This window comes from Amphiura filiformis, chromosome 5 (assembly GCF_039555335.1).
Source record: "Amphiura filiformis chromosome 5, Afil_fr2py, whole genome shotgun sequence".
Lineage (NCBI taxonomy): Eukaryota > Metazoa > Echinodermata > Ophiuroidea > Amphilepidida > Amphiuridae > Amphiura > Amphiura filiformis.
This window is the reverse complement of record NC_092632.1, coordinates 66,762,616-66,783,122: the sequence shown is the minus strand read 5'-3', so window position 1 is coordinate 66,783,122 and position 20,507 is coordinate 66,762,616. Positions and strand designations below refer to the sequence as shown.

Sequence of the window (20,507 nt, the reverse complement as noted above, 5' to 3'; positions counted from 1 at the left end):
AATTGTTTCATTTTAATATTTCATTTCTTTTAAGGGGTGGGTATGAACATTTGGACAGTATCTATTGTGGGACATTAGAGCACATCAGACATATCAAATTGCATTCTGAATACGAAGAATGTCCTGATGATATCAAATTCGCAATGTAATACACATTTTATGACAAATGATTAAAAATTGATATTTTTGATATTTAACAGTACTCGAACTAAACTTTATAAATCTGATGATTTATACATAAAAGTGTATGTAGGTGGGATGAAAAGCCGACGATCAATTGAAAATTTTGACCTTTCGTATTAAAGATATGGATTTTTTTCCCAAAACACCAAAAAAATTTAGGTCTTTTGGGGAAAAAAATCCATATCTTCAATATAAAAGGTCAAAATTTTCAATTGATCGTTGGCTTTTCCTCCCAGCTACACACACTTTAAGAATATATCATTAGATTTATAAAATTTACTTCGAGGGACTGTTATATATCAAAAACGTGAAAAATATCCAATTTTAATAATTTGTCATAAAATTTGTATTATATCGTAATTTCAAAAATGAAAATTATTTGATATCAGAAAGACATTCTTCGTATTCAGAATGCAATTCGATATGTCTGATGTGCTCTCATGTCCCACAAAAAATACTGTCGAAACGCTCATTCCAGGTCCCTTAAACCACGCCCACTTATCTAAATTAACATTGGTATCATTTTATGTTGGCTAATTCACTCTTCCATTTTATTTGCCTTCCATATATTTTGTTTGGTTTACATATTTTGCATTTTAGTCTGGTCCCATAACTTTTTTATTTTCTTAACAGAGGCTTTAACATTTATTTTCTTTTGTAGCTTTAAGTTATACAGATTTTTTTTTTGTCAGAAAAGGCAGCCTAAATAAAGCCAGGATGATATAAACAAGTATCATAATGTCAAGTCTCCAGTTGTATTTATTATACCCATAGATAGTGAGTTCATGTAAGTGCAGGAACTCAAGTTTTTGTGGCTTATATAAGGCGAAAAAAATAACTCATAACACCATGTATTGTTATAGAATGGCGTGCACACAGTTGGACGCAGTGTTTTATGCTAGTTGTGCATTGTGGAATGCGTCACTGATTACCGAAAGTGTCCCATGTATACATGAAAAAATTTTTTATTACTTCAGCTAAACGTGCAGATGTATACATTGCAAATTCCAAATTCCCAGACAGAAACCATGACATTTTCCCTTTGTCTACTTCCATTTCCAAAAAATTAGCTGTAATTATTATGTATTAAAAATATTCCAGTTTTATTGGCTAAATACTGCTAACCCTTTAGTTGGCACAATTTGAGGTAAAATAGACCAAAACAAGCAATTTTGCATGTTTTCTTACAACTTCAGTCACAAATTTCACCTTGGCACAAGTTAAAGCATTAAAAATCTTGAATATAGGCCACAAGTTTGCTCATAATATTTATGTTGCTTTTGATAATTGGTTATAAAGGAGATCAGAAGATGTTTTCCAAAAATGAGAATGCATAATTTGAATTGGTCTTTGCAGTAGTCTTAGGGCTCTATTTGGCTTTTCTATTTAAAATCCACACTACCCTTATGAAAGATTTTGAAAATATCTTCCGCAGGGGGAGAATGAATTTCAAATGGAATGAACACATAAGCATCTCCATTTTGAATATCGCCCTCACTCAGTGGAAGATTCAGGTTGAATCTTTCTCAGAGGGTGAATAAAATTTGAATGAAGCTGCCTAATGCATTCATTCCATTTGATATGCATACTCCCCCTGTGGAAGATATTTCCCAAATCTTCCACAGGGGTAGTGTGGTTTTAAATAGAATAGCCCAATTTGTCAGAGCATATACATGTAACTAAAATTTAGCCTTATTTCCAAAATAAATGGCAAAATATTATAATTTGACTTACTGAGTTAGTGCTAAGGGCTCATATTGAAATTCCCTTACACAGGAAGGTGTGCGCCATCCTGCAGCTTTCCTGTGCTAGCCTTCTTTTGTTAAAATCCTGGGCAGGGTGTATCACTGATGCATATAATCCATCCGTTTTATGACCGAGCTTTTGTGAGGCGCGCGCTTAGCGAGGGTAATCCTGCCTTCTTTCTGTGTGAAAACGTGGTAGGGTATTTCAATATGAGCCCTAAGGGATTGGGATTTATCTCAGTTTCATTTGGCAAAGAAGGATATTACTAATCTGCCCTCGATAAATTTACCCTGTGGGGTCACCCCTACACATCCAATCACATACTGTGCTACTATCTCTGAGAAAACGTGTTCAAATGCTTGTTGGGAAATGTTTGTTGTAACTCGCAAGTTTTTTTTATCGCCCCGTGTACCATTTCAGTCGCTAACTAAGATTTATAAATAGTATTGTTTCAATGTAATTCTCCACATACCCTCTACCCTTACCCCACCAATCAATTTTGGGAGAACATACGGTGATGATAAGCATATTGTGCATGGCAACATTGGATGGGGAACCATTTCCAGTTAGGCTTTTAAAAGTGTTTGAACATTTTTTTCTGAGATTGTAATTCCCCACTGCACTAGTGTCTTGTCTCAATTCGAGTACAACACCATGTTGGATTTCGAGATGGCATATTCGAATCGGTACAGCCGTCTTACCGGCTTACGAACAAATCGCTCTTATATGCATGTGTATAAGCCGCAAGATTAGTTAGTTTTGAATCTGCCATTGTAAAATCCAACATGACGTTACTCTCAACTTGAGACAAGACCCACTCTAATTGAAGATCAAATTAAAAAGAAGACTAGTTTGCGTATGACCAGGCCTGAGAGTGTGTCTTTGAAAAAATATCTTTTTTGGCGAACGGGGGGCTGGAACAGCTAAAAAAATCTGAAATTATTTAAACCATACATACTTTTGTACACAAGTGTAGAAAAAAATCTCGGAATTTGAAAAAAAATATATCTGGAAACGGATTAAAATCTGGTCTCTCACACCCCTGCGTACGACGTCCTGTCAACCAGACCAAAAATGCTGTACTGCGCAGGTCAGCAACCAATCACGCCCCACCTTTGCACTGACGTCAGACGCAAACTAGTCTTTTTAATTTTGTCTTCAATTATATAGGTACTGAGTGGCAGGGATTACAACAGCTTGATTACTTGCCATACATGTAATATGCAACCACCAATATGCTGCACCAATTTATGCATGACCTCAATGAATGATGACAAAGGTAAGAGACAAGAACTGGCTCTCATTTCTTTTATTTGAAAACCACAATATAGATTAATAAGATATTGCCACTAGGTCTGGAAAAAATTTCATTTCCCAGGAAATTTCCCTCCAATATATCAGGAAAGCACAAATTACCAGGAATGAGATTCCTGAATTTTCCTGGCCTGATTCCCACTATAACAAGCAGTCTTAATATTTGACCAGTTTAATATTTTAGTGCAAATTCAAGAACAGTGATATTCAAAAAATAAGACTAGCATGTATCCTGAATTTGAAAGGCAAATCTTATGAGATAGGTTTTCAAATTTCCCCCATCTATCCATGGCACGGCCAAGCAAAAGGAGTCCTTTGCTAAGCGAAATCAGTTGTCATTATTTTTTTCTTCTAATATTGTTGACACTTTTACCATTTTCCATTTTGACAGGCTATACAATATGCTGACAATCATTTAAAATGGGACCCAGTGTTTCTGACAGCGAGATGTGAATATTTTTATGATAGAAACACAATATCCTTGTGTGGGAATACATTTCTACGGCCACCTTTCAAAATCAATTTCAAAGACAAATGGTTTACTTTGCTTGACCACATTCCAAAAATAATTGCATTTCTGCACACAATCAATTACTGTTTCCGAGTTTTCTCCATGATTAAAAGTTGATCCTAAACAATACAGCCAAACAAAAAAGTTTCAGGTTTTCAGAAGTTCCTGTTTACCATTCCCTTATTCTATTTCCATAAAAATTGGTGACCATCAGCAATATTCACAAGATGTAGCCAACAGATTTGAATCCTTAATAAATCGGATACTTTATACCACTAAATCAGTCCTTGAAGCAGTTTCTGAGTAAAGTTTATATACCAACTTTACACAAACATTGTGGCAATCGGCAAAATATCAGCCATTTCAGTGTTGAAAATAAAGTTTTACTAGAATTGTGAAAGTGATCTCTACAAATTTGTAAAGAAAACGTGACAATTTGAGCGATGTATACGATTATTACGGTGTGTAAACACATAAAATTCAGGCTATTTATATAAATATAACGCTGATTTTCTCAAATAAGTAGATGTAAAATATGGAGTCATTTTCAGCAGAATTCAGTTCTGATTACAATGATATAATAAAATATGTATTTATATATGTACCTCAACATGCGGCCAGAATCGCAACCCCTATTTCAACATAAAGTCTGTGGAATGCTATTTAGTAGTATGAGCCCTTGAACTTATAATTAAAGTAACAGATGCAGAGACACAAAAAAAAAAGTAACAAAAACAGACAAACAAATTATTTGTTTCACTTGGCCTCAAAGTTCTACTTTAATACTTGGGACCGAGTCCAAGCCTCATTGAAGTTCTGGACTAAGTTAGTCACCTTCTTCAAATATATGAATGGATTTTATGAAATGTGCTTCAACATCACCTGAACATGGAAATAGAGCTTCTTGCAGAGGAAATAAGTTTAGATAGTATTGTAAAATACCATCGCGTCCTATTGCTACCTTAACACCACCATTTTCCTGAGCACCCTTGCACATTTCGCTATCCTGCATTACAGCTGGAATACAATATAGTTTGTACATCTAAATCCCCCCAATATGCAGTAATTGGAATTGCAGGGAATTATCTCAATACAGTAAAACAGGCATGTCTCTCCAATACATCCTCCTTGTACAGGTATGAAGCTACCGCCATTTACCAGTATTATTTCTCTTTGGCATAATATCAATTGTTCATGAGTCCATTTTGATATCCACAATGTCTTTCAGATGATTTCAATCCCACTCATCCTCTGCTTGTGAAGTTTGTCTATGCTGCGGTCCCCACCCTCCTGAATCTCTGCTGCTAATTCGTACTGTTGCTAAACCTGTTGATGCATTTGGGGCAGGGGCAGGACCTCGAAGGGGCATCTGAGGCGGGGGACCTCTTGGCACGCCCATAGTTTGTTGTTGCATTGGGTACGGAGCAGGGTTATACCGATATGGTTGAGACTGCTGAGGCACTGTGGGTGTTGTTGGCGTGGTAGGTGGAGGAGCAGCGTAGTTTTGTGGAGGAGGAGGGTGATGTGGTTGGGGTGGATAGTTTGGCGGAGGATGAGCTGGCGGAAGGTGACTTGGAGGAGGATGGGCTTGGGTTGGGAGTGGTGGTTGATGCGACGGTGGTGGTGGATTCATACTAGGATGAGGCACATTGGTTGGGGCTACCTGCATGTTAGGAGGGGGTATACTAGGATCAAATGATGGTTGAGATTGAGCTGGCACAGATTGTCCATGATATTGTCCTGTGTATTGAGTGCCATGATACTGCACTGGAGGAGCTGCTTGAGTGGTAGCTGCAGGTGGAGCTGGTGGTGCACTGGCAGGATATGTAGGTGGTGGTGGCTGCTGTGCATACTGTTGATTATAAGTTGATTGCTGCTGCCCATAATATTGTGTGTTATAAGGTGCTGCTCCATACTGTGTGGTTTGATATGCAGGCTGTGCAGGGGGTGGTGCTGCTGCTGCCTGTGGAGCTTGGTATGGCTGTGATGGTACAGTTGTGTAGGTCTGTTGGGGTGCTGCTGTAGCGTATGTAGCAGGAGCCACATTGCTAGAAGCAGCAACAACTGTAGCCGCTGGTGGATAAGCTCCTTGTTGATAGTACTGGGAAGACTGTGGGGCAGCAGGGACAGGTTGTTGTGGTGGTGGTGCTGTTGGTGGTGCAGGTCTTGCTGGCTGTACAGGGTAACTTGTAGATGGTGGTGCGGGATGAGCGGGAGGCTGCTCTGCAGGTACTTGTTTTGGTGGGGGAGGTGGTGCTTGTGGTGCTTGCCGACTTAGATATTCTACTTCCGGTGGAGCCCCTTGGCTAGCTGGAGCAGTGGGTGGTGCTGCTGACTTAGAGGCTGGTTCCCGTGACTTCTCAACTTTGGCAACCTTTTCCCGTGGTTCATCTGAAAATATCATACAAAGATGAAGGTAAATATTGGACACTGAGCTTTAAAAAGTTATCGGGCTGAAAAGTACTTAATTTCTACCTGTGATGTACAACTTAAAGTAGAAAAACAGGATTCCCTGTTAAAAGTTATGATGATAACTCTCCTTCACCATCTTAAAAGCAGCTAAACATTTAGCTAACTGGAAAGCACCACACCCATTTTGAATCAACTCGTGTACAATTTCATTACGAGGCGATGGATGAGTGCACTGCGCGCCATGAATTTATCACAAGTCCTGCCAGGTCACGTATTGACAGAAGGAAAGTTTACCATCTGGCTTTATTTCTAGGAATGACAAGCCATGACTTTATCATGGGGTCCTGCCAGGTCAGATATTGACAGAAGTAAAGTGAATTGTCCAGATTTATTCCTAGGTATGACATACAGGGTGGAAATTAAGCCACCTATTGCTGACATATACCTAACTCCCACCTGGGTTCCCCGTTTCTGAAGTGGAAGGCTGTTAATACTGCCTTTCCTTCACTTAGTGATAGGCACCACAATAATGGACACTGTGCCAAAGTGCTCATGTCCTGGCTAAGGGAGTTTTGATGTTCTTCCACATTCCTGGGAGTGTATTTAAAAGATGCTCAAAAACTACTTACCTGATGCTGGCTGTCCCTTTTCTGATGCTGGATTTGGAGTTTTCTGTAAATTCATATCAAAATGGACAAAATTAGCCATTATCTATTACAAACAGCTCACTTTCTGGAAGAGGTTCATTTGGATAGTTCAATGTTCAATCAGCAGCTTAAGTTTTTTGTGACTACTGTTTAGGTTTACGATTTAGGTTAAGCCTGCGTTTAGATCATGGTAAAATTTAGGACTAGAGTTACGGTTACGGCCAAAGGCAAGTGTAATTTGAGCTAGCTTTTACTCTGGGTGCACATTTTTGTCTCTCCTGTGAGTGCCCATATTCGAGTTGGGTCCAATAAAATGCACACTGACAACACCAACTGCACAAAAGTGAATAACATATATCATCACTTACCGCTGCCTTCTTTTTGCCACCTGCTTTGATTGTAGCGCCTGGTATCGGTCCTCCTTTCGACTGCCCTGATGAATACAAATCTAGCAACTGATGGCAAATATCTACAGGAAAAGATGCACAGAATAACAAACATTTGTAATACAAACATATTTCAACAAATCTTCCGATACCTTTGTACAGGAGCCAATCGTTATAAATCTGTGATGAATCCACACCGCTAGTACTGTATACGCCAACACAATGCGCGTATAATTTGCCATGCATGGAACCTGCCACTACATGTTGAATTCAGTTTTTTGGAGATAGCGGCTAGAATTTGCCATTATATACTGTAGTTTTATTCCTGATATCAATAGAAAATCACCTCCCTTCTTGTAAGGTTGAGTAGCAACATTTGACCAACTGACATTTGATATAACCATGTAAATTAGATGATCGATTTTTAGCTTGTTTTCGTTGTTGAAAGGGATTAAATCATGTTTTGGCGTTGTTCATCACTGTTTAACAATTCGTGTCTGGTGTGACTTCACTCAGGCAGCTACAGCTGTTCTCGTGAACTAAATCATGCACACGACATGGACGCATCATTGTTAAATGGTGATGAACAACGACGATTGAATCCCTAACAGTTCCTCAAACCCCTGGCCCTTTTATATAGACTTCACTACCAAAATTCAATCAGGCTTTGTTTTCCCATAATTAGCATAGTACTTACCTTCCATTATATCAAGAGATACATCATCTGTCAGCTGATCCCACCACTTGACCTTTGAACTCTTTCCTGACCAGTCCAGCAGGTCACTCTTGGACAACCTTCCAGCCAGATAGAGAAATGCTGTTGCAATGATGTGTGGCTCCCATTGTAGACATAGTGTTGTACACAGGCTGAAATGAGACGATAATAATGAGCGCAAATAGTAATGCTTCTTATTTATAGCAATGCTAAACATAATACATGCCAGTACTAAATATACATAGCTATTTGCATACCCCAATAAGCGCCCACCCAGGATATTTTCAATTTGCTAAAGGGTACCATTAATGTTGAAGTGACTGATAGATGTTGATAAAGTGAAATAGCTTGAGGATTTGAAGTCCTGTGTAAACTTGCAATAAATTTACTGCATCAGAAAAGCTACTAGAATGTCTCGGGACCCTATATAACGTAGGTCTATAATAAACAGCCCTTACCAAAAAATTAGGTAAACAATGTAAAAAATAACTGCCCACCCAAAATGACTTTGTAAAGCGCCCAGGGCGCTTATTGGAATGAATATTTGGTACATGTAGTTTTCAGCAGGCTGCTGATTTGGCGTCGTTTATGGCGTAAACACAGAAGTGAGGTTCTGAGTCGCTAATTGAATGACATCATCATCACATCGGCACCTCATTCCCTTGTCAAGCTGCGTAGTATCGTGACCTAGTTCTTTTTACTCGATTCCCTGAAAAAACGGATGGTTACCGCTGAAGGAATTTGCATGTTGCAGCTTACCTATCATTAACAAATGTCCAAGCCATCTGTACCAGCTTCTGTATCTTACTTTTGTCTCCTTTGATTGTCTTTGCATATTTGAGTAAGTAAGAATACGGATGAAACACCTGCAGGTCAAATTTGATGGTCTGCAGTAGGATGCGCTCATATGTCATAATCTCCTCCTGTAACAAGCAGTGAAATAATACTGTTAAGTGTTGACAAGTTTAGCAGGGACTGACTTTTGAAAATGAGGTTAAGAGCTGTAGAATGCTCTTCTGGTCTCTTCAAGAAGAGCTTTAGAAGAGCTATTTGCACCTGTGACCATTAACACAAAAAGAATATAATAAGTCATCAAGAGGAGCGGTAAATCGCTCTTACAAATGCAACTTGCGATTGCTCTTGTTCCTCTCAACAGGCAGTCCCTGGTTTAAGAGCAACCTTGCAATAGTTACACTAACCCTAATCCCAACATAAAATCTCTTTAAGCTTGACCATACATCCTCTCCTTCTAATTAATCCTAATCCTAACCCTAAACATTATATTAATGACAAACTTTTGAGATGACACACATCACTCCCACATTGTCCTATAGTTGTAGAAGCATGCAATCATGTGCAATATTTCTATGGTGCAAACAAAACATTGGAAAAAAAAAGGTATACACTAAATTGAAATATGAGCGAGCCTGCTTGTTGGATATTTTACAATTTTATTTGCTTGTAACACCTGTATTTTACCTATGTTAGACCATGGGACAAGGCTTGCTAAGTGCTTCAGAAAGTAGTTTTCGTTCTCCCTTTCTGGGTAGAGGATGGTTTATACATGAAAATATAGCTATTATATCACTGATCAATAATATAACATTTCCCACTTTCAAAAGTTGCACGTTACTGTGTAATTTAGGAGTTATTTGGGGTTAAAAATGTGTTTTTAAAGATTTTTTTCCATTTTTGCCCAAAAATGTCAAATATTTAAATAGCTGTAACTTTCAAAATAAATTGAGTAGAAATTTCATTTCTATTGTACATGTTACATATTACATGGATGTCTAACACTGGTGAATAAAAATGTCACAGCACAACTCTAAAATATAAAAAAAAATGGCAAAAACCATATTTGTGTGCTATTTCGGCCATTTTTTGAGCTAAAAATGTAATTTTGCATGGGGAAAAAAATAAATATAAATTTTATTGATTTAAAAAATATGTCATTATGTCAACCTAGTTATTCTGAACAAAAAAGTTAATGATGGTGAATGTCTGTGACCTATAGTTTTTGATCTATAGCCCTTTCAAATCCATATGACATGTAACATCTACAATAGAAATGAAATTTCTACTCAATTTATTTTTAAAGTTACAGCTATTTTAATATTTGACATTTTTGGGCAAAATGGAAAAAAATCACTGAAAAACACATTTTTAACCCCAAATAACTCCTAAATGAGTAAAGTAAAACGTGGGAACTTTTTGGATATTAATTCAGACATATATTTACTCTTGATTTGTTATGTTTTTATGTTCTGCCCAAGAGTGGACTACGGAAGTGAAAGATAAATGCCCATGTCCCATAGTCTATGTGTCAATACCATTAGATAATTAACCATTTGTTTGCCACGTACCTTAGGGTCGTCTCCAAATGTGGAAAAATATTGATCAGGAACAAGTGCTTTGGCCATACGAATGATATCCTTGCATTTCTTTGGCGTCTCCTCCACTTTGCCTGCCAGGAATAAACATGCTGCACCAGTCACCTGCAGGGGGGAGCAATAAGCATTTACTATATACTTTTCAGTACGGTTCTTCCGTGGTTTGCCAATTTGGTGCAGTTTATGGCGTATACGGCTAATTGAATCACTTCATCATCGCATCGGCATCTCATTTGCTGGTCAAGCTACGTAGCAACGTGTGACCTAGTTCTTTTGTACATGTTAATCAGATAGAGCAGACGGACACCGCCGACAGAATTTGCTGAATACTAGTATAATTAGATTTTTATGGTAATATGCTCAATCAGCATATAGGCCCTACAAACTAACTGACTGCTCTACATTCACATAATTTCACACAAAATGATCAGTATTAAGATGATACACTGTCCCTAACAAAATCAGATTTACAGAGACTTAGGTCCACCTACATGTAAGATCATAACCATCTTGTTATAACAACAACAAAAAGATCTTGTTGGGACACTTAATTTGCTGATTTAAATCAACTTTTTCAGTTTTTACCGTTTTTGATCAAAGTTAATTTCTATCTTGAATTGCCTGTTTTACTTCATTTGTAATGTTTCTACACCTTTTGGATACAATTAAATACCTCTATGTCATTTTATCTATTGCTAAAAAATCATTTTCAAGGTGCAGAATTCAACAGGTTTTTTCCCCATGATTTTACCAAATATTTTCTTTGAAATTTTCACGTCTGAAAACATGTTTTGATTTTTTGTAAATACCTGATAGGATTGTGCATACATGTATGTCTAGCATTCCACTGGTCTCTTTAGACTTTATCATGGGGTATAGCAGTTCTTGAGATAAAAAAAAATCAAAAAAATCTGATTTAAATCAAATAAATCGATTTAAAAATAAAAAAATTAAATCAAAAAAAATCGCCAACCCTGCTCTCTGTTACATAACCAACTTGCCTAAGGTGTGAAATCTTTCCAAAAGCAAGCCTTTCTCTCAATTCTAACTTCAATACAGAGGTAATAAAAGGTTTTCATACTTACATATCTTGGGAATTCTTTGAAGGAATGAAACATGTAGAAACGATGAAAGTACACAACTCCTGTAGCCATAGTGTCATACCGACTGTATCCATTCAAGTTAAGGAATGAAAAACATTACTTGGTTTTGGTCAGTGATTCATCCATCTACCTCACCTGGCATTCGATGGACAATCCATAAAATCAGGGACGGTGGTCCATAAACACAATGCATACATGTAGTAAATATTCATAATGAAACATTTTTTGTTTGTTTTTGTGAAACACCTTTTTCATTTTCAGCCAAAATAAGTTGACCTCAAATGACCTCTGCGAGAGTTTCCAGAATGCAGCTTTGGCTCAAGTTTGATATAAAATTGGATTTTTTTTTCACCCAATACTACAAATTTATTAGTTGAGCTATGAGTTTTAAAATATTGGACTTGACTACATCTCGTCCAATATTTAAAACTCATAGCGAGACCAATAAATTTGTAGTATTGGGTGAAATAAAAATCCAATTTTATCATTATTATGTTTTCAGAATCTTCATAACTTTTTGCTTCAACATGTTCAACTTCAAGCAAAAGGGTTCCTAATGTCAAGGCCAGTTAGGCCACGTCCATGACATGTTGTAATATAAGCTTTCAATAAAAATATCTTCCACGCAAAATGAACTTTTACGCTGGTTAAAAATTCATTCTTTCCATGACATTTCTGGGCCTGCAAACTGAATCCATGTTTTCATAAAAACATAGCAGTCTGATTCAGTTTCACATTCTGCATTTATCATTTAAAAATAGTGCTGCGATAAACACCTTCTGTGAATAGGCTTATTATTATTACTATAAAAGGATACAGTCCTTGTGATGTGCCAGCATCGATGATAAACCGTGCACCTTCTCGTCGGTAGCGTGCCTCTGTGCTAGCATCGATGCCATCTTTAAATGACGGCGTATTGATGAGGTCAGGCTTCTCATAAAACCAACAAGGCATTGTGTATTCTGTGAATGATAACAAAAGCATTAATTGGGTTAATGATCAGGAGAATGCAAGAAAGAGAGAAGTACAATTTCAATACAGAATATGAGAAGCATTTTAAATTTATAATCAGGGTTGTACATGTAGCTAGCCTGATTTTAGTGGTAGGCTCTAAATTGAATGGCTCGGGACAAAATCTTTTTTAGTGAACGCGAGTGATTGGGGAATAAGCTCCATGGGTATCACCTCCCTAAACGTATTTTCGCGATGTCACCAGGAATTGACCCTGTTTTGTTGACATTATTTGTAACATAATATTTGCACGATCCGAAAAAAAACCCGCAAGTCAACCTCTTCCACAGTTCCCATCGTATCGCTGATCAAATATCTGTGCATGAAATAGCGATGTGGTGTGTATCATGTTGCTGCGATTTTTGTAATTGTATGTAATTTATGAATGAAAAGGTGTGAGCCGCACAATGACGACCTATGATGATATTTTCTATTTCTTGGATGGGATTTTTTGCAGCTATTTTGATGTAAATTGCGACTTCGCTATCTCCATTTTCCCTATCGAAACGTCAAGTCTTGTTTACCATTTTGCCGGAAATGTGGGAAATTGCCAGGCCGCCTTCTGGAAATGCGCAAGGCATTGTGGGAAATTGTCAGATCTGTACATGTTGTGTAGCCTAAGTCCCTTGGCCCCGATCTCGAAACAATAAACATGGCGGAATAAAATGGCCGTGCGTATTCAGTTGAAGGACTGGTGGAATAGACCTATGTAACTCGGTTAATTGCGAATCGGTCTGACAAGGTCAGGTCAGGGTTGGTAAATACGTCATCTGCTTAATTATTCATAGATACCTTAAACGGCTGGAATACACGGATAGCGAAGTCGCATTTTACATCAAATAGCTGCAAGAGTAAAACGTTCTGAAGGATCGGTAATGATTAACAGCTGGTCTGCTGTATTTGAAGTGCATATATTGAAGTTTGTAAGTTTGTGACTTCGTATGTTATGTGTAATAGATATTACAGGAGGCTTAAATTGGTACGCTGTCCTGCAATTTGTCTGTCGCTTTCGAAAATGTATTGGAGTTCTGGGCACGTCACACCGGAAGTGTTACGTGACCTCGCTGGGCATACTACAACTTAGCATGATTTTTTATGGTGATAAGACAATCGCACATGGAATTTTAGAGGGATTTTGATAGCAGTTCCATTAAAAAAAGCTGCTATCATAATGAGACTAAGATCTAGAAACACCCCCGAAATGCTGTTTGGGGAATTTTGCTTGCTGAATCTTTTTGATGAAAGTCAATCTTTGACAAGATGTAACTTTTGCTACGGAAAGTGCTATGAAAAAAGGTTTTCAGTTTTGGCTTTGTTTACTCAAGGGCTTTAATTTGATATATAAAATGATGCAGTTTGATGGCAAATTTGAATTCACCTAGCATACCTACTTTATAGAATAATAAAATGTTGCTATTCTGTCGGTCCGTGCCATGTCACTTCCGGTTGATGATGAGACTCAAATTTGAGTGAAAACAAGTCCTTGGTTCGATTTTTTTTCTTGATGATTTCTGTCATTGGTGTTGTGTATATTATGATGGCAAATAGTCAGTGGAATCAAACAAGTTTCTAAGTTTTCAGAGTGGAAGTTACTTACTTGATTTATCGTTTTATATAATGACAAACCGACAATTAAAGTCCATGGTCGAGTGTTGTTTTTTCCGAATTGACGATGTTGCCACTCCAGTCTGGAGTGACTAGTCTCCTTCACAGCCGGTTTCTGAATTCTGTCGTTCATTACAAACCGTGAGCCACGTGAAACTTGGGCCCAAGACTAGAAGCTGGAGCTGGACCGACAGAATATATTTAAAGGTGAACCTCATTGAAAATAAAGTTATATATCAATGGAAAGCTTATGATGTCAGGAAGCCGAAAAGAATATTTTTTATTTGCATAGCGTACCAGGCTATATATAATCTCCATGCAAAGATTGGATATTGGCACCCCCTAAATTACAAAACTAAATCGTTCAAATTGGGCGCCGTTGATGACGCCAGCCCAGGGACACACAGTTACTTCCGGGTTTGATTGTAAACACAATGTCCGGTATTACTGTGGCATGCATCGGGCCAATGCACAAATTCAGTCATTGTCAACTTACTTTACATGAAAACTATCTTCAATAAAATAAGAATAACATGAAGGAAATATCATGATCAAATTAAGAATGAAGTTCCTGAATAAAGTGTGTGGATTTAGAAATGAGAAAAGTGCTGGCCGGGGTGATTTGGGATAGCCCAAGCCATCCACGATATGCATAGGGAATATTACAGTAAAGCACGAAGAGCGAAGATTCGCTGAAGAACCGGAATGAAAACAGATTACAAAAAAATAACTGCTAGTGCTATTATAGCTACCAGTACAGATCGTCACACCAAGTTGAGATGAACTTATCACAATGAGAAAATGAAGGAATAGAATAAGGTACATGTACAGGATTTTTTAATTATTTCTTAGCTTTACAACCAGTCATGGCCGGTCATGTATGATAGGCGAACTCGTATAGATACGGGATGAGCTCAGTGACTGCACTGAGTCTCACTACGCCGAGTGTTCAGTATCCGCGACTGTACTGAACTTGCAGACAAAATGACCGATTTCATATTCACATTCTGATATTTCCAACTTATTGCTACTTCATCAGCAAAATTTATTCCTGTAAATGTTCCAAATATAAGGGAACGATTGATCAAATCTGCTGAAACACCCCATGAAACACGGAGGACGAAGCCCGAAGCGAGTCGCTGTGTTTGTGCATATCCGTCCCTGCAATTCAGCAGCAATTTACGCATCGTGTTCGGTAATCCATAAAACATGAATGTTTCACTTTTTCAGTACCGTACACTGATTGTACTATCATTAAAGAATCATGACACAAGTGACAATATTTTAATAAATTCAGATTTCAGAATTCCATCAAATAACGGCATACTAAGCCTAAATTGTATTTATTTTATAATAAAGTATCTGCCCGAGTATCTGTTTCTTTCAATCGCGATTGTGTGGAAAGAATGTATTACCATAATACGCTAAATATGAAAACCTTTTATGGGCTGGATTTGATGAAATCAGCGGTTTTTTATTTTTTTTTTAATTACTGCAAGACGATATTTTTTTTAAATCAGACATTTTTAAATGAATCAAGAATATATAGGGAATGTCACAAACAACTATTTAATTTGTTATTCGATCATGTTTATTCAGTCCATGACATGAACGGTAGCAGCATTTTAGGCATAATCGGTATTGTAAAAACCGAAAACCGATAAACCGTTTGTGTAAAACCGATATAAACCGAAAAATCGAGTTTTGAAAAAAAAAAAAATCGATTTTTTTTTTTTTTTTTTTTTTTTTTTTTTAATTTTAAATTTTTTCACAAGTTTTTAATGTTTTTCCTACCCATAAACAAACTCTAACCCTCCCCCAAACTGTACTACATAATATACAAACCCACCCAAGCCTAACTAGCCTAACACTGTTGCCCCAAACCCCAAAATGGAATAGGGGTGAAATTGATTTCACCACAAAATCGGACCTATATTTAGCATGTTTAGTAAATGCATGAATATATATTAATAAAGTTTCAATTACTTTATTTAGCATCATCTCATCAAATGGCCATTTTTATGGCTAATTATAGGAAGGAGAAACCTTTCACATAATTTTGGAAATAAAAAAAATCTAAAAATACCAAAAAATACATTGGAGTGCAAAAGCTTTTTTCTTCTGGGTAAATTCTTTTCTTACATGCAACTTTTTTCTTGCAGGTTAGAAAATTGATAAATAGGTCCATGTATGCATTTTGTATATGATGACCTATTTATCAAATTTCTAACCTGCAATAAAAAAGCTGTTGCATGTAAGAAAAGAATTTTTACCCAGAAGAAAAAAGCTTTTGCACTCCAATGTATTTTTTGGTATTTTTAGAATTTTTTGAAATTTCCAAAATTATGTGAAAGGTTTCTCCTCAATATAATTAGCCATAGAAATAGCCATTTTGTTGAGATGAGGCTAAATAAAATAAAGTAATTGAAACTATTGACATGAAACTATTAATGCAATAACACTAAACATATCTACGTCCGTTTTAGGTAAAATCAATGTCATTTTTTTTAATTGTTTTTTTCTGACCTTACACAAACTCTAACCCTATTCTTAACGTTACTATAACTAAACAAACCCACCCAAGCTCAACTAACCTAACACCCATGTCACAACCCCAAAGGGGAATTGGGGGGAATTTAAATTTCACCTAAAAATCGGAACCTATATACATATATAAAAATATTCTTTTTCAAATTTCAAATGTTATTTTGTTTTAATGTTTTTCTGACCTTAAACAAACTATAACCCTTTTTCCCAGGCCTTACTATAACTATGCAAACTCACCCAAGCCCAACTAACCTAACACCCTAGCCCCAACCCCAAAGAGGGAATTAGAGGTAATTGATTTCACCCAAAATCGGACCTAGACATGTTTAGTGTTATTAAATGCATAAATATATGTCAATAATATTTCAATTACCTTGTTTAGCCTCATCTCATCAAAATGGCTATTTTTATGGCTAATTATAGTAAGGAGAAACATTTCACATAATTTTGAAATTTCAAAAAAATCTAAAATTCTGAAAATACAAAGAAAATACATTAGAGTGCACAAGTTGTTTTCTTCTAGGTAAGAATTTTTATCTTACATGCACCAGTTCCTTTCTTGCAGGTTAGAAATTTGATAAATAGGCCCATGCATGAATTTTGTATATGATGGTTATCAAACTTCTAACCTGCAAGAAAGAAACTGGTGCATGTAAGATAAAAATTCTTACCCAGAAGAAAACAACTTGTGCACTTGAATGTATTTTTTTTGTATTTTCAGAATTTTAGAATTTTTTTTGAAATTTCAAAAATTCTTTTAAAGGTTTCTCTTTTATAATTTAGCAATAAAAATAGCAAATCGATGAAATGAGGCAAAATAAAGTAATTAAAACGTTATTAACACATTCATGCATTTAAAACATAAAAAATAAAATACCTGTCCGATTTTCAAGGTGAAATCAATTTCTCCCTAATAAGGGGCAAGGGTTTTGGAGTTAGGTTAAAGGTTAGTTGGGCTTGGGTGGGTTTGTATAGTTATAGTAAGGTTTGGTAGAAGGGGTAGTCAAGGTTGGGGTGGGTTAGAGGTTATAAGGTTAAGAAAAAAAACATTTGAAATAAAATAAAATTTGAAAAAAAATATAGGTCCGATTTTTAGGTGAAATAAATTTCATCCCTAATTCCCGATTCGGGCAAGGGTGTTATGTTAGTTGGGCTTGGGTGGGTTTGTATAGTTATAGTAAGGTTTGGCAGAAGGGGTAGTCGTAAGGTTGGGGTGGGTTAGAGGGTTATAAGGTTAGGAAAAACATTTAAAAAAAAAAAAAAAAAAATCAATTTATTTTTTTTTTCTTTCCGGTTTATCGGTTTTTGAAAAAACGGTTGGTATCGGTTTCGGTATTGATTTCAAACCGATATAAACCGCGAAATTCGGTATACCGAATATGCCTACAGCATTTGCGCATGGGATTGATCCCAGCGCGAAATTCAAACTCAATTACCCAGTTATACCCAGCCAGTTATGACTGATTTTGTCAAAAATGTACGGAAAATTTATGTGTTGACAATAATTCTATTATTTCTAATATATATAGAAGGAACCAGCAATTTGAAGATTCCTCTAATTTCAAGCTCGATTTGTGCCCATAAATGTTTAGGCCTATGTTAAACTGTATGTTATACAAATTGTACAGCTATCATTTCTACCCTATGACGAACCGACATACCTGTAAATCAAATAGCCCACAAAAAACTGGTCATCGCTGGTATTTTTCATGAAGAAAAACGACACTTTTTTACGCCGGAACATGTCCAAAACACGTTAGCTGACGTACAAGCCTCCCCACGCATGTACATAAACAAGCCGTGTTCATTGTTTAATTGTCACCTGCAGCTGTTCGCAAGAAAACTTTCTGCATAAAATTACCTGGGGTCGTTATCAGGCCTGAGACACACTGGCGCTTAGTTTGAGGACAGTCACTATGAGTTACTAATGTCGGCACATGCAGAAAATGCGTGATGGGTCGCCATTTTGTGACTCGTGCAAACTAACACAAACAAATTATTGGACTTAATAATCTTTTCAAGTTTTAATAAAACGTGCATCTATCATGATAATATTACATTTTATTATTTTATTATTTGAATTACATAAGCTATGTCAATTTTGTGTCCATGTTAATTTTTATATGGATTTACCTGTGTTGATTTTAAACTGTTGTGAACGTGGAGCTACGCAAATTGGCAGGCGATTACCCACCATGCAATGCGAATACACGGAAACGATCCAGTTTAGGATGCATCGCAGTTCCTGTTGTGTCAACCAGGCGTAAACCGCCCATCCAACCTGATCGTGTGCACAGGATTTGTGCTGGAGGCTAGTTAATGCGCACAACCAATGCGCAGAAGAAGACCTTGATACTAGGCGGAGCTTACGTTTCACAAGAATGATTGACAGCTGTGAGTAAGTGAAATTCTGTTCTGTGATTGGTACAAAAATATGGTTCTCGTGATAAATGAATATATTATCCATGGCTTCAAAATTAGGAACTGTTTCTTCCACAGAGCCCTATATAGGGCTCTATGGTCTCTACTCATCATACACGCATCGAGAAAATCTGGCCAGCGGCACGCTTGCCAATCAGGCTAGCTATTTGTACGGCGTGGCCTCTCATCCTTTTTATTATCTCTGGTCTTGTCACGCTGGTAGATTCGCCCACCTGTGATTACTGACCTGGATCTGACAGAAGATTGTGGAATTTACGATTTCCAGCAGCAGGATTTTATGAAACTGCCAATATTTGCAAGTATTCTGAAGGATCGGTAATAATTAAAATATTTTCATGGTGTCGGTAGTGCAAGTTGAAGTTAGTGAATTTGTGGTTTTGTATGTTATGTGCAAGAGTGTTTTCAGGAAGCGTAAATAGGCAGGCCGTTATGCTAAGCTCTCCATGTTTATATATGCAAGTTCGGCGACGAACTGGACACATCACACGGTAGTGTGATGTGTCCAGCCTGGATATAGCAAAGTACAGGAAGCCAGTCTTGTTTACATGTTTCCGAGTAGGATCACGTGACTGCTAACCCTGAGCTTACGCCACGAGCATTCCCAAGGTCATAGACGATTGATTTGGGTGCTTTTGGGCGCCTTAAAAAGACCAAAAATTCAATCATTTTTTTAATTTTTCAGCTTTATTACTATTTAATAGCCATCAAAAAAATCGGAAAAAATAATTTTTAATATCCTGACATCATAAGCTTTCAACTTTATTTTCAATGAGGTTCACCTTTAACACCGCATAACACATTACTCATTAGTAAAATTGTTAGTGAAGATTTCATGATTACGTGTTAATCCAATGGAGACGTCAAAAATGGCGAAATCGCATCCGACCCCTGCCCCCCCCGAGAATAATTACCATCAACGCAAAGGGCAGGCAAGGGTGACGAATTCTGCGAATACGTACAATCGGCGGAATTTAGTTTACGTTTACTATGGAAAGATAAAAGTTTAGTACAAGATTAACAACGATATAACAAATCAGATGTGAAGAAGTTCATACTCACGTGATTTCAGATACAGAATTCAACAAAAACCGGTAAAACATTAACTTTAAAGAAACGTAAAAAATCACGACATGTCTCTTCACAAAAAGTGGCCATTTGCAATTAGGCTTTGTCATTAAAATAAATTGCTATTCAATAAAATAAATAAACATTCATTTTTTTAAATACAAATAATAGTTTTAAAAATATTATATTAATGTGTAAAATAAAAAATGGTATTATTTTTGACCAATAAATGGGGAAAATGTATTTTATTTCTGACTAGTAAAAATATTGGTGAATTAATTAAAGTGAAAATGCAGGCATTTTTAACGCGCAGACATTGGTAGTAGTGTAAAATATAACACATTGAAAACTTTCCAGCAAACATTGTTTAACACTTAAAAAATTATAAAATGTAAAAATAATTATATATTGTATATTAAAAATACAATTG

At 36.6% G+C, this 20,507-nt stretch overlaps 1 protein-coding gene across 1 annotated transcript; it reads right to left on the bottom strand.

The window, feature by feature from the left end:
* Positions 1-3,222: 3,222 nt before the first annotated feature.
* Positions 3,223-20,169, bottom strand: LOC140153580 (uncharacterized). The gene is made up of 9 exons (XM_072176361.1): positions 20,072-20,169; positions 12,225-12,369; positions 11,390-11,471; positions 10,278-10,409; positions 8,674-8,837; positions 7,897-8,066; positions 7,182-7,282; positions 6,796-6,838; positions 3,223-6,145 (listed from the first exon to the last, which is right to left on the bottom strand). Exons 2-9 carry the CDS (start codon positions 12,359-12,361, stop codon positions 4,989-4,991), a joined length of 1,986 nt encoding a protein of 661 aa, XP_072032462.1. The 5' UTR covers positions 12,362-12,369; positions 20,072-20,169; the 3' UTR covers positions 3,223-4,988.
* Between the last annotated feature and the right edge of the window lie 338 nt (positions 20,170-20,507).

What these genes read in the sequence shown, in the direction of transcription:
- LOC140153580 (XM_072176361.1), bottom strand. Translation starts at nt 12,361, where the DNA reads ATGCCTTGTTGGTTTTATGAGAAGCCTGACCTCATCAATACGCCGTCA. An exon ending in GCTGGCACATCACAAGGACT is followed by an intron (nt 11,472 to 12,224) that starts GTATCCTTTTAT and finishes GAATGGATACAG; the next exon opens with TCGGTATGACACTATGGCTA. An exon ending in AAAGGGACAGCCAGCATCAG is followed by an intron (nt 6,146 to 6,795) that starts GTAAGTAGTTTT and finishes TGATATTTTCAG; the next exon opens with ATGAACCACGGGAAAAGGTT.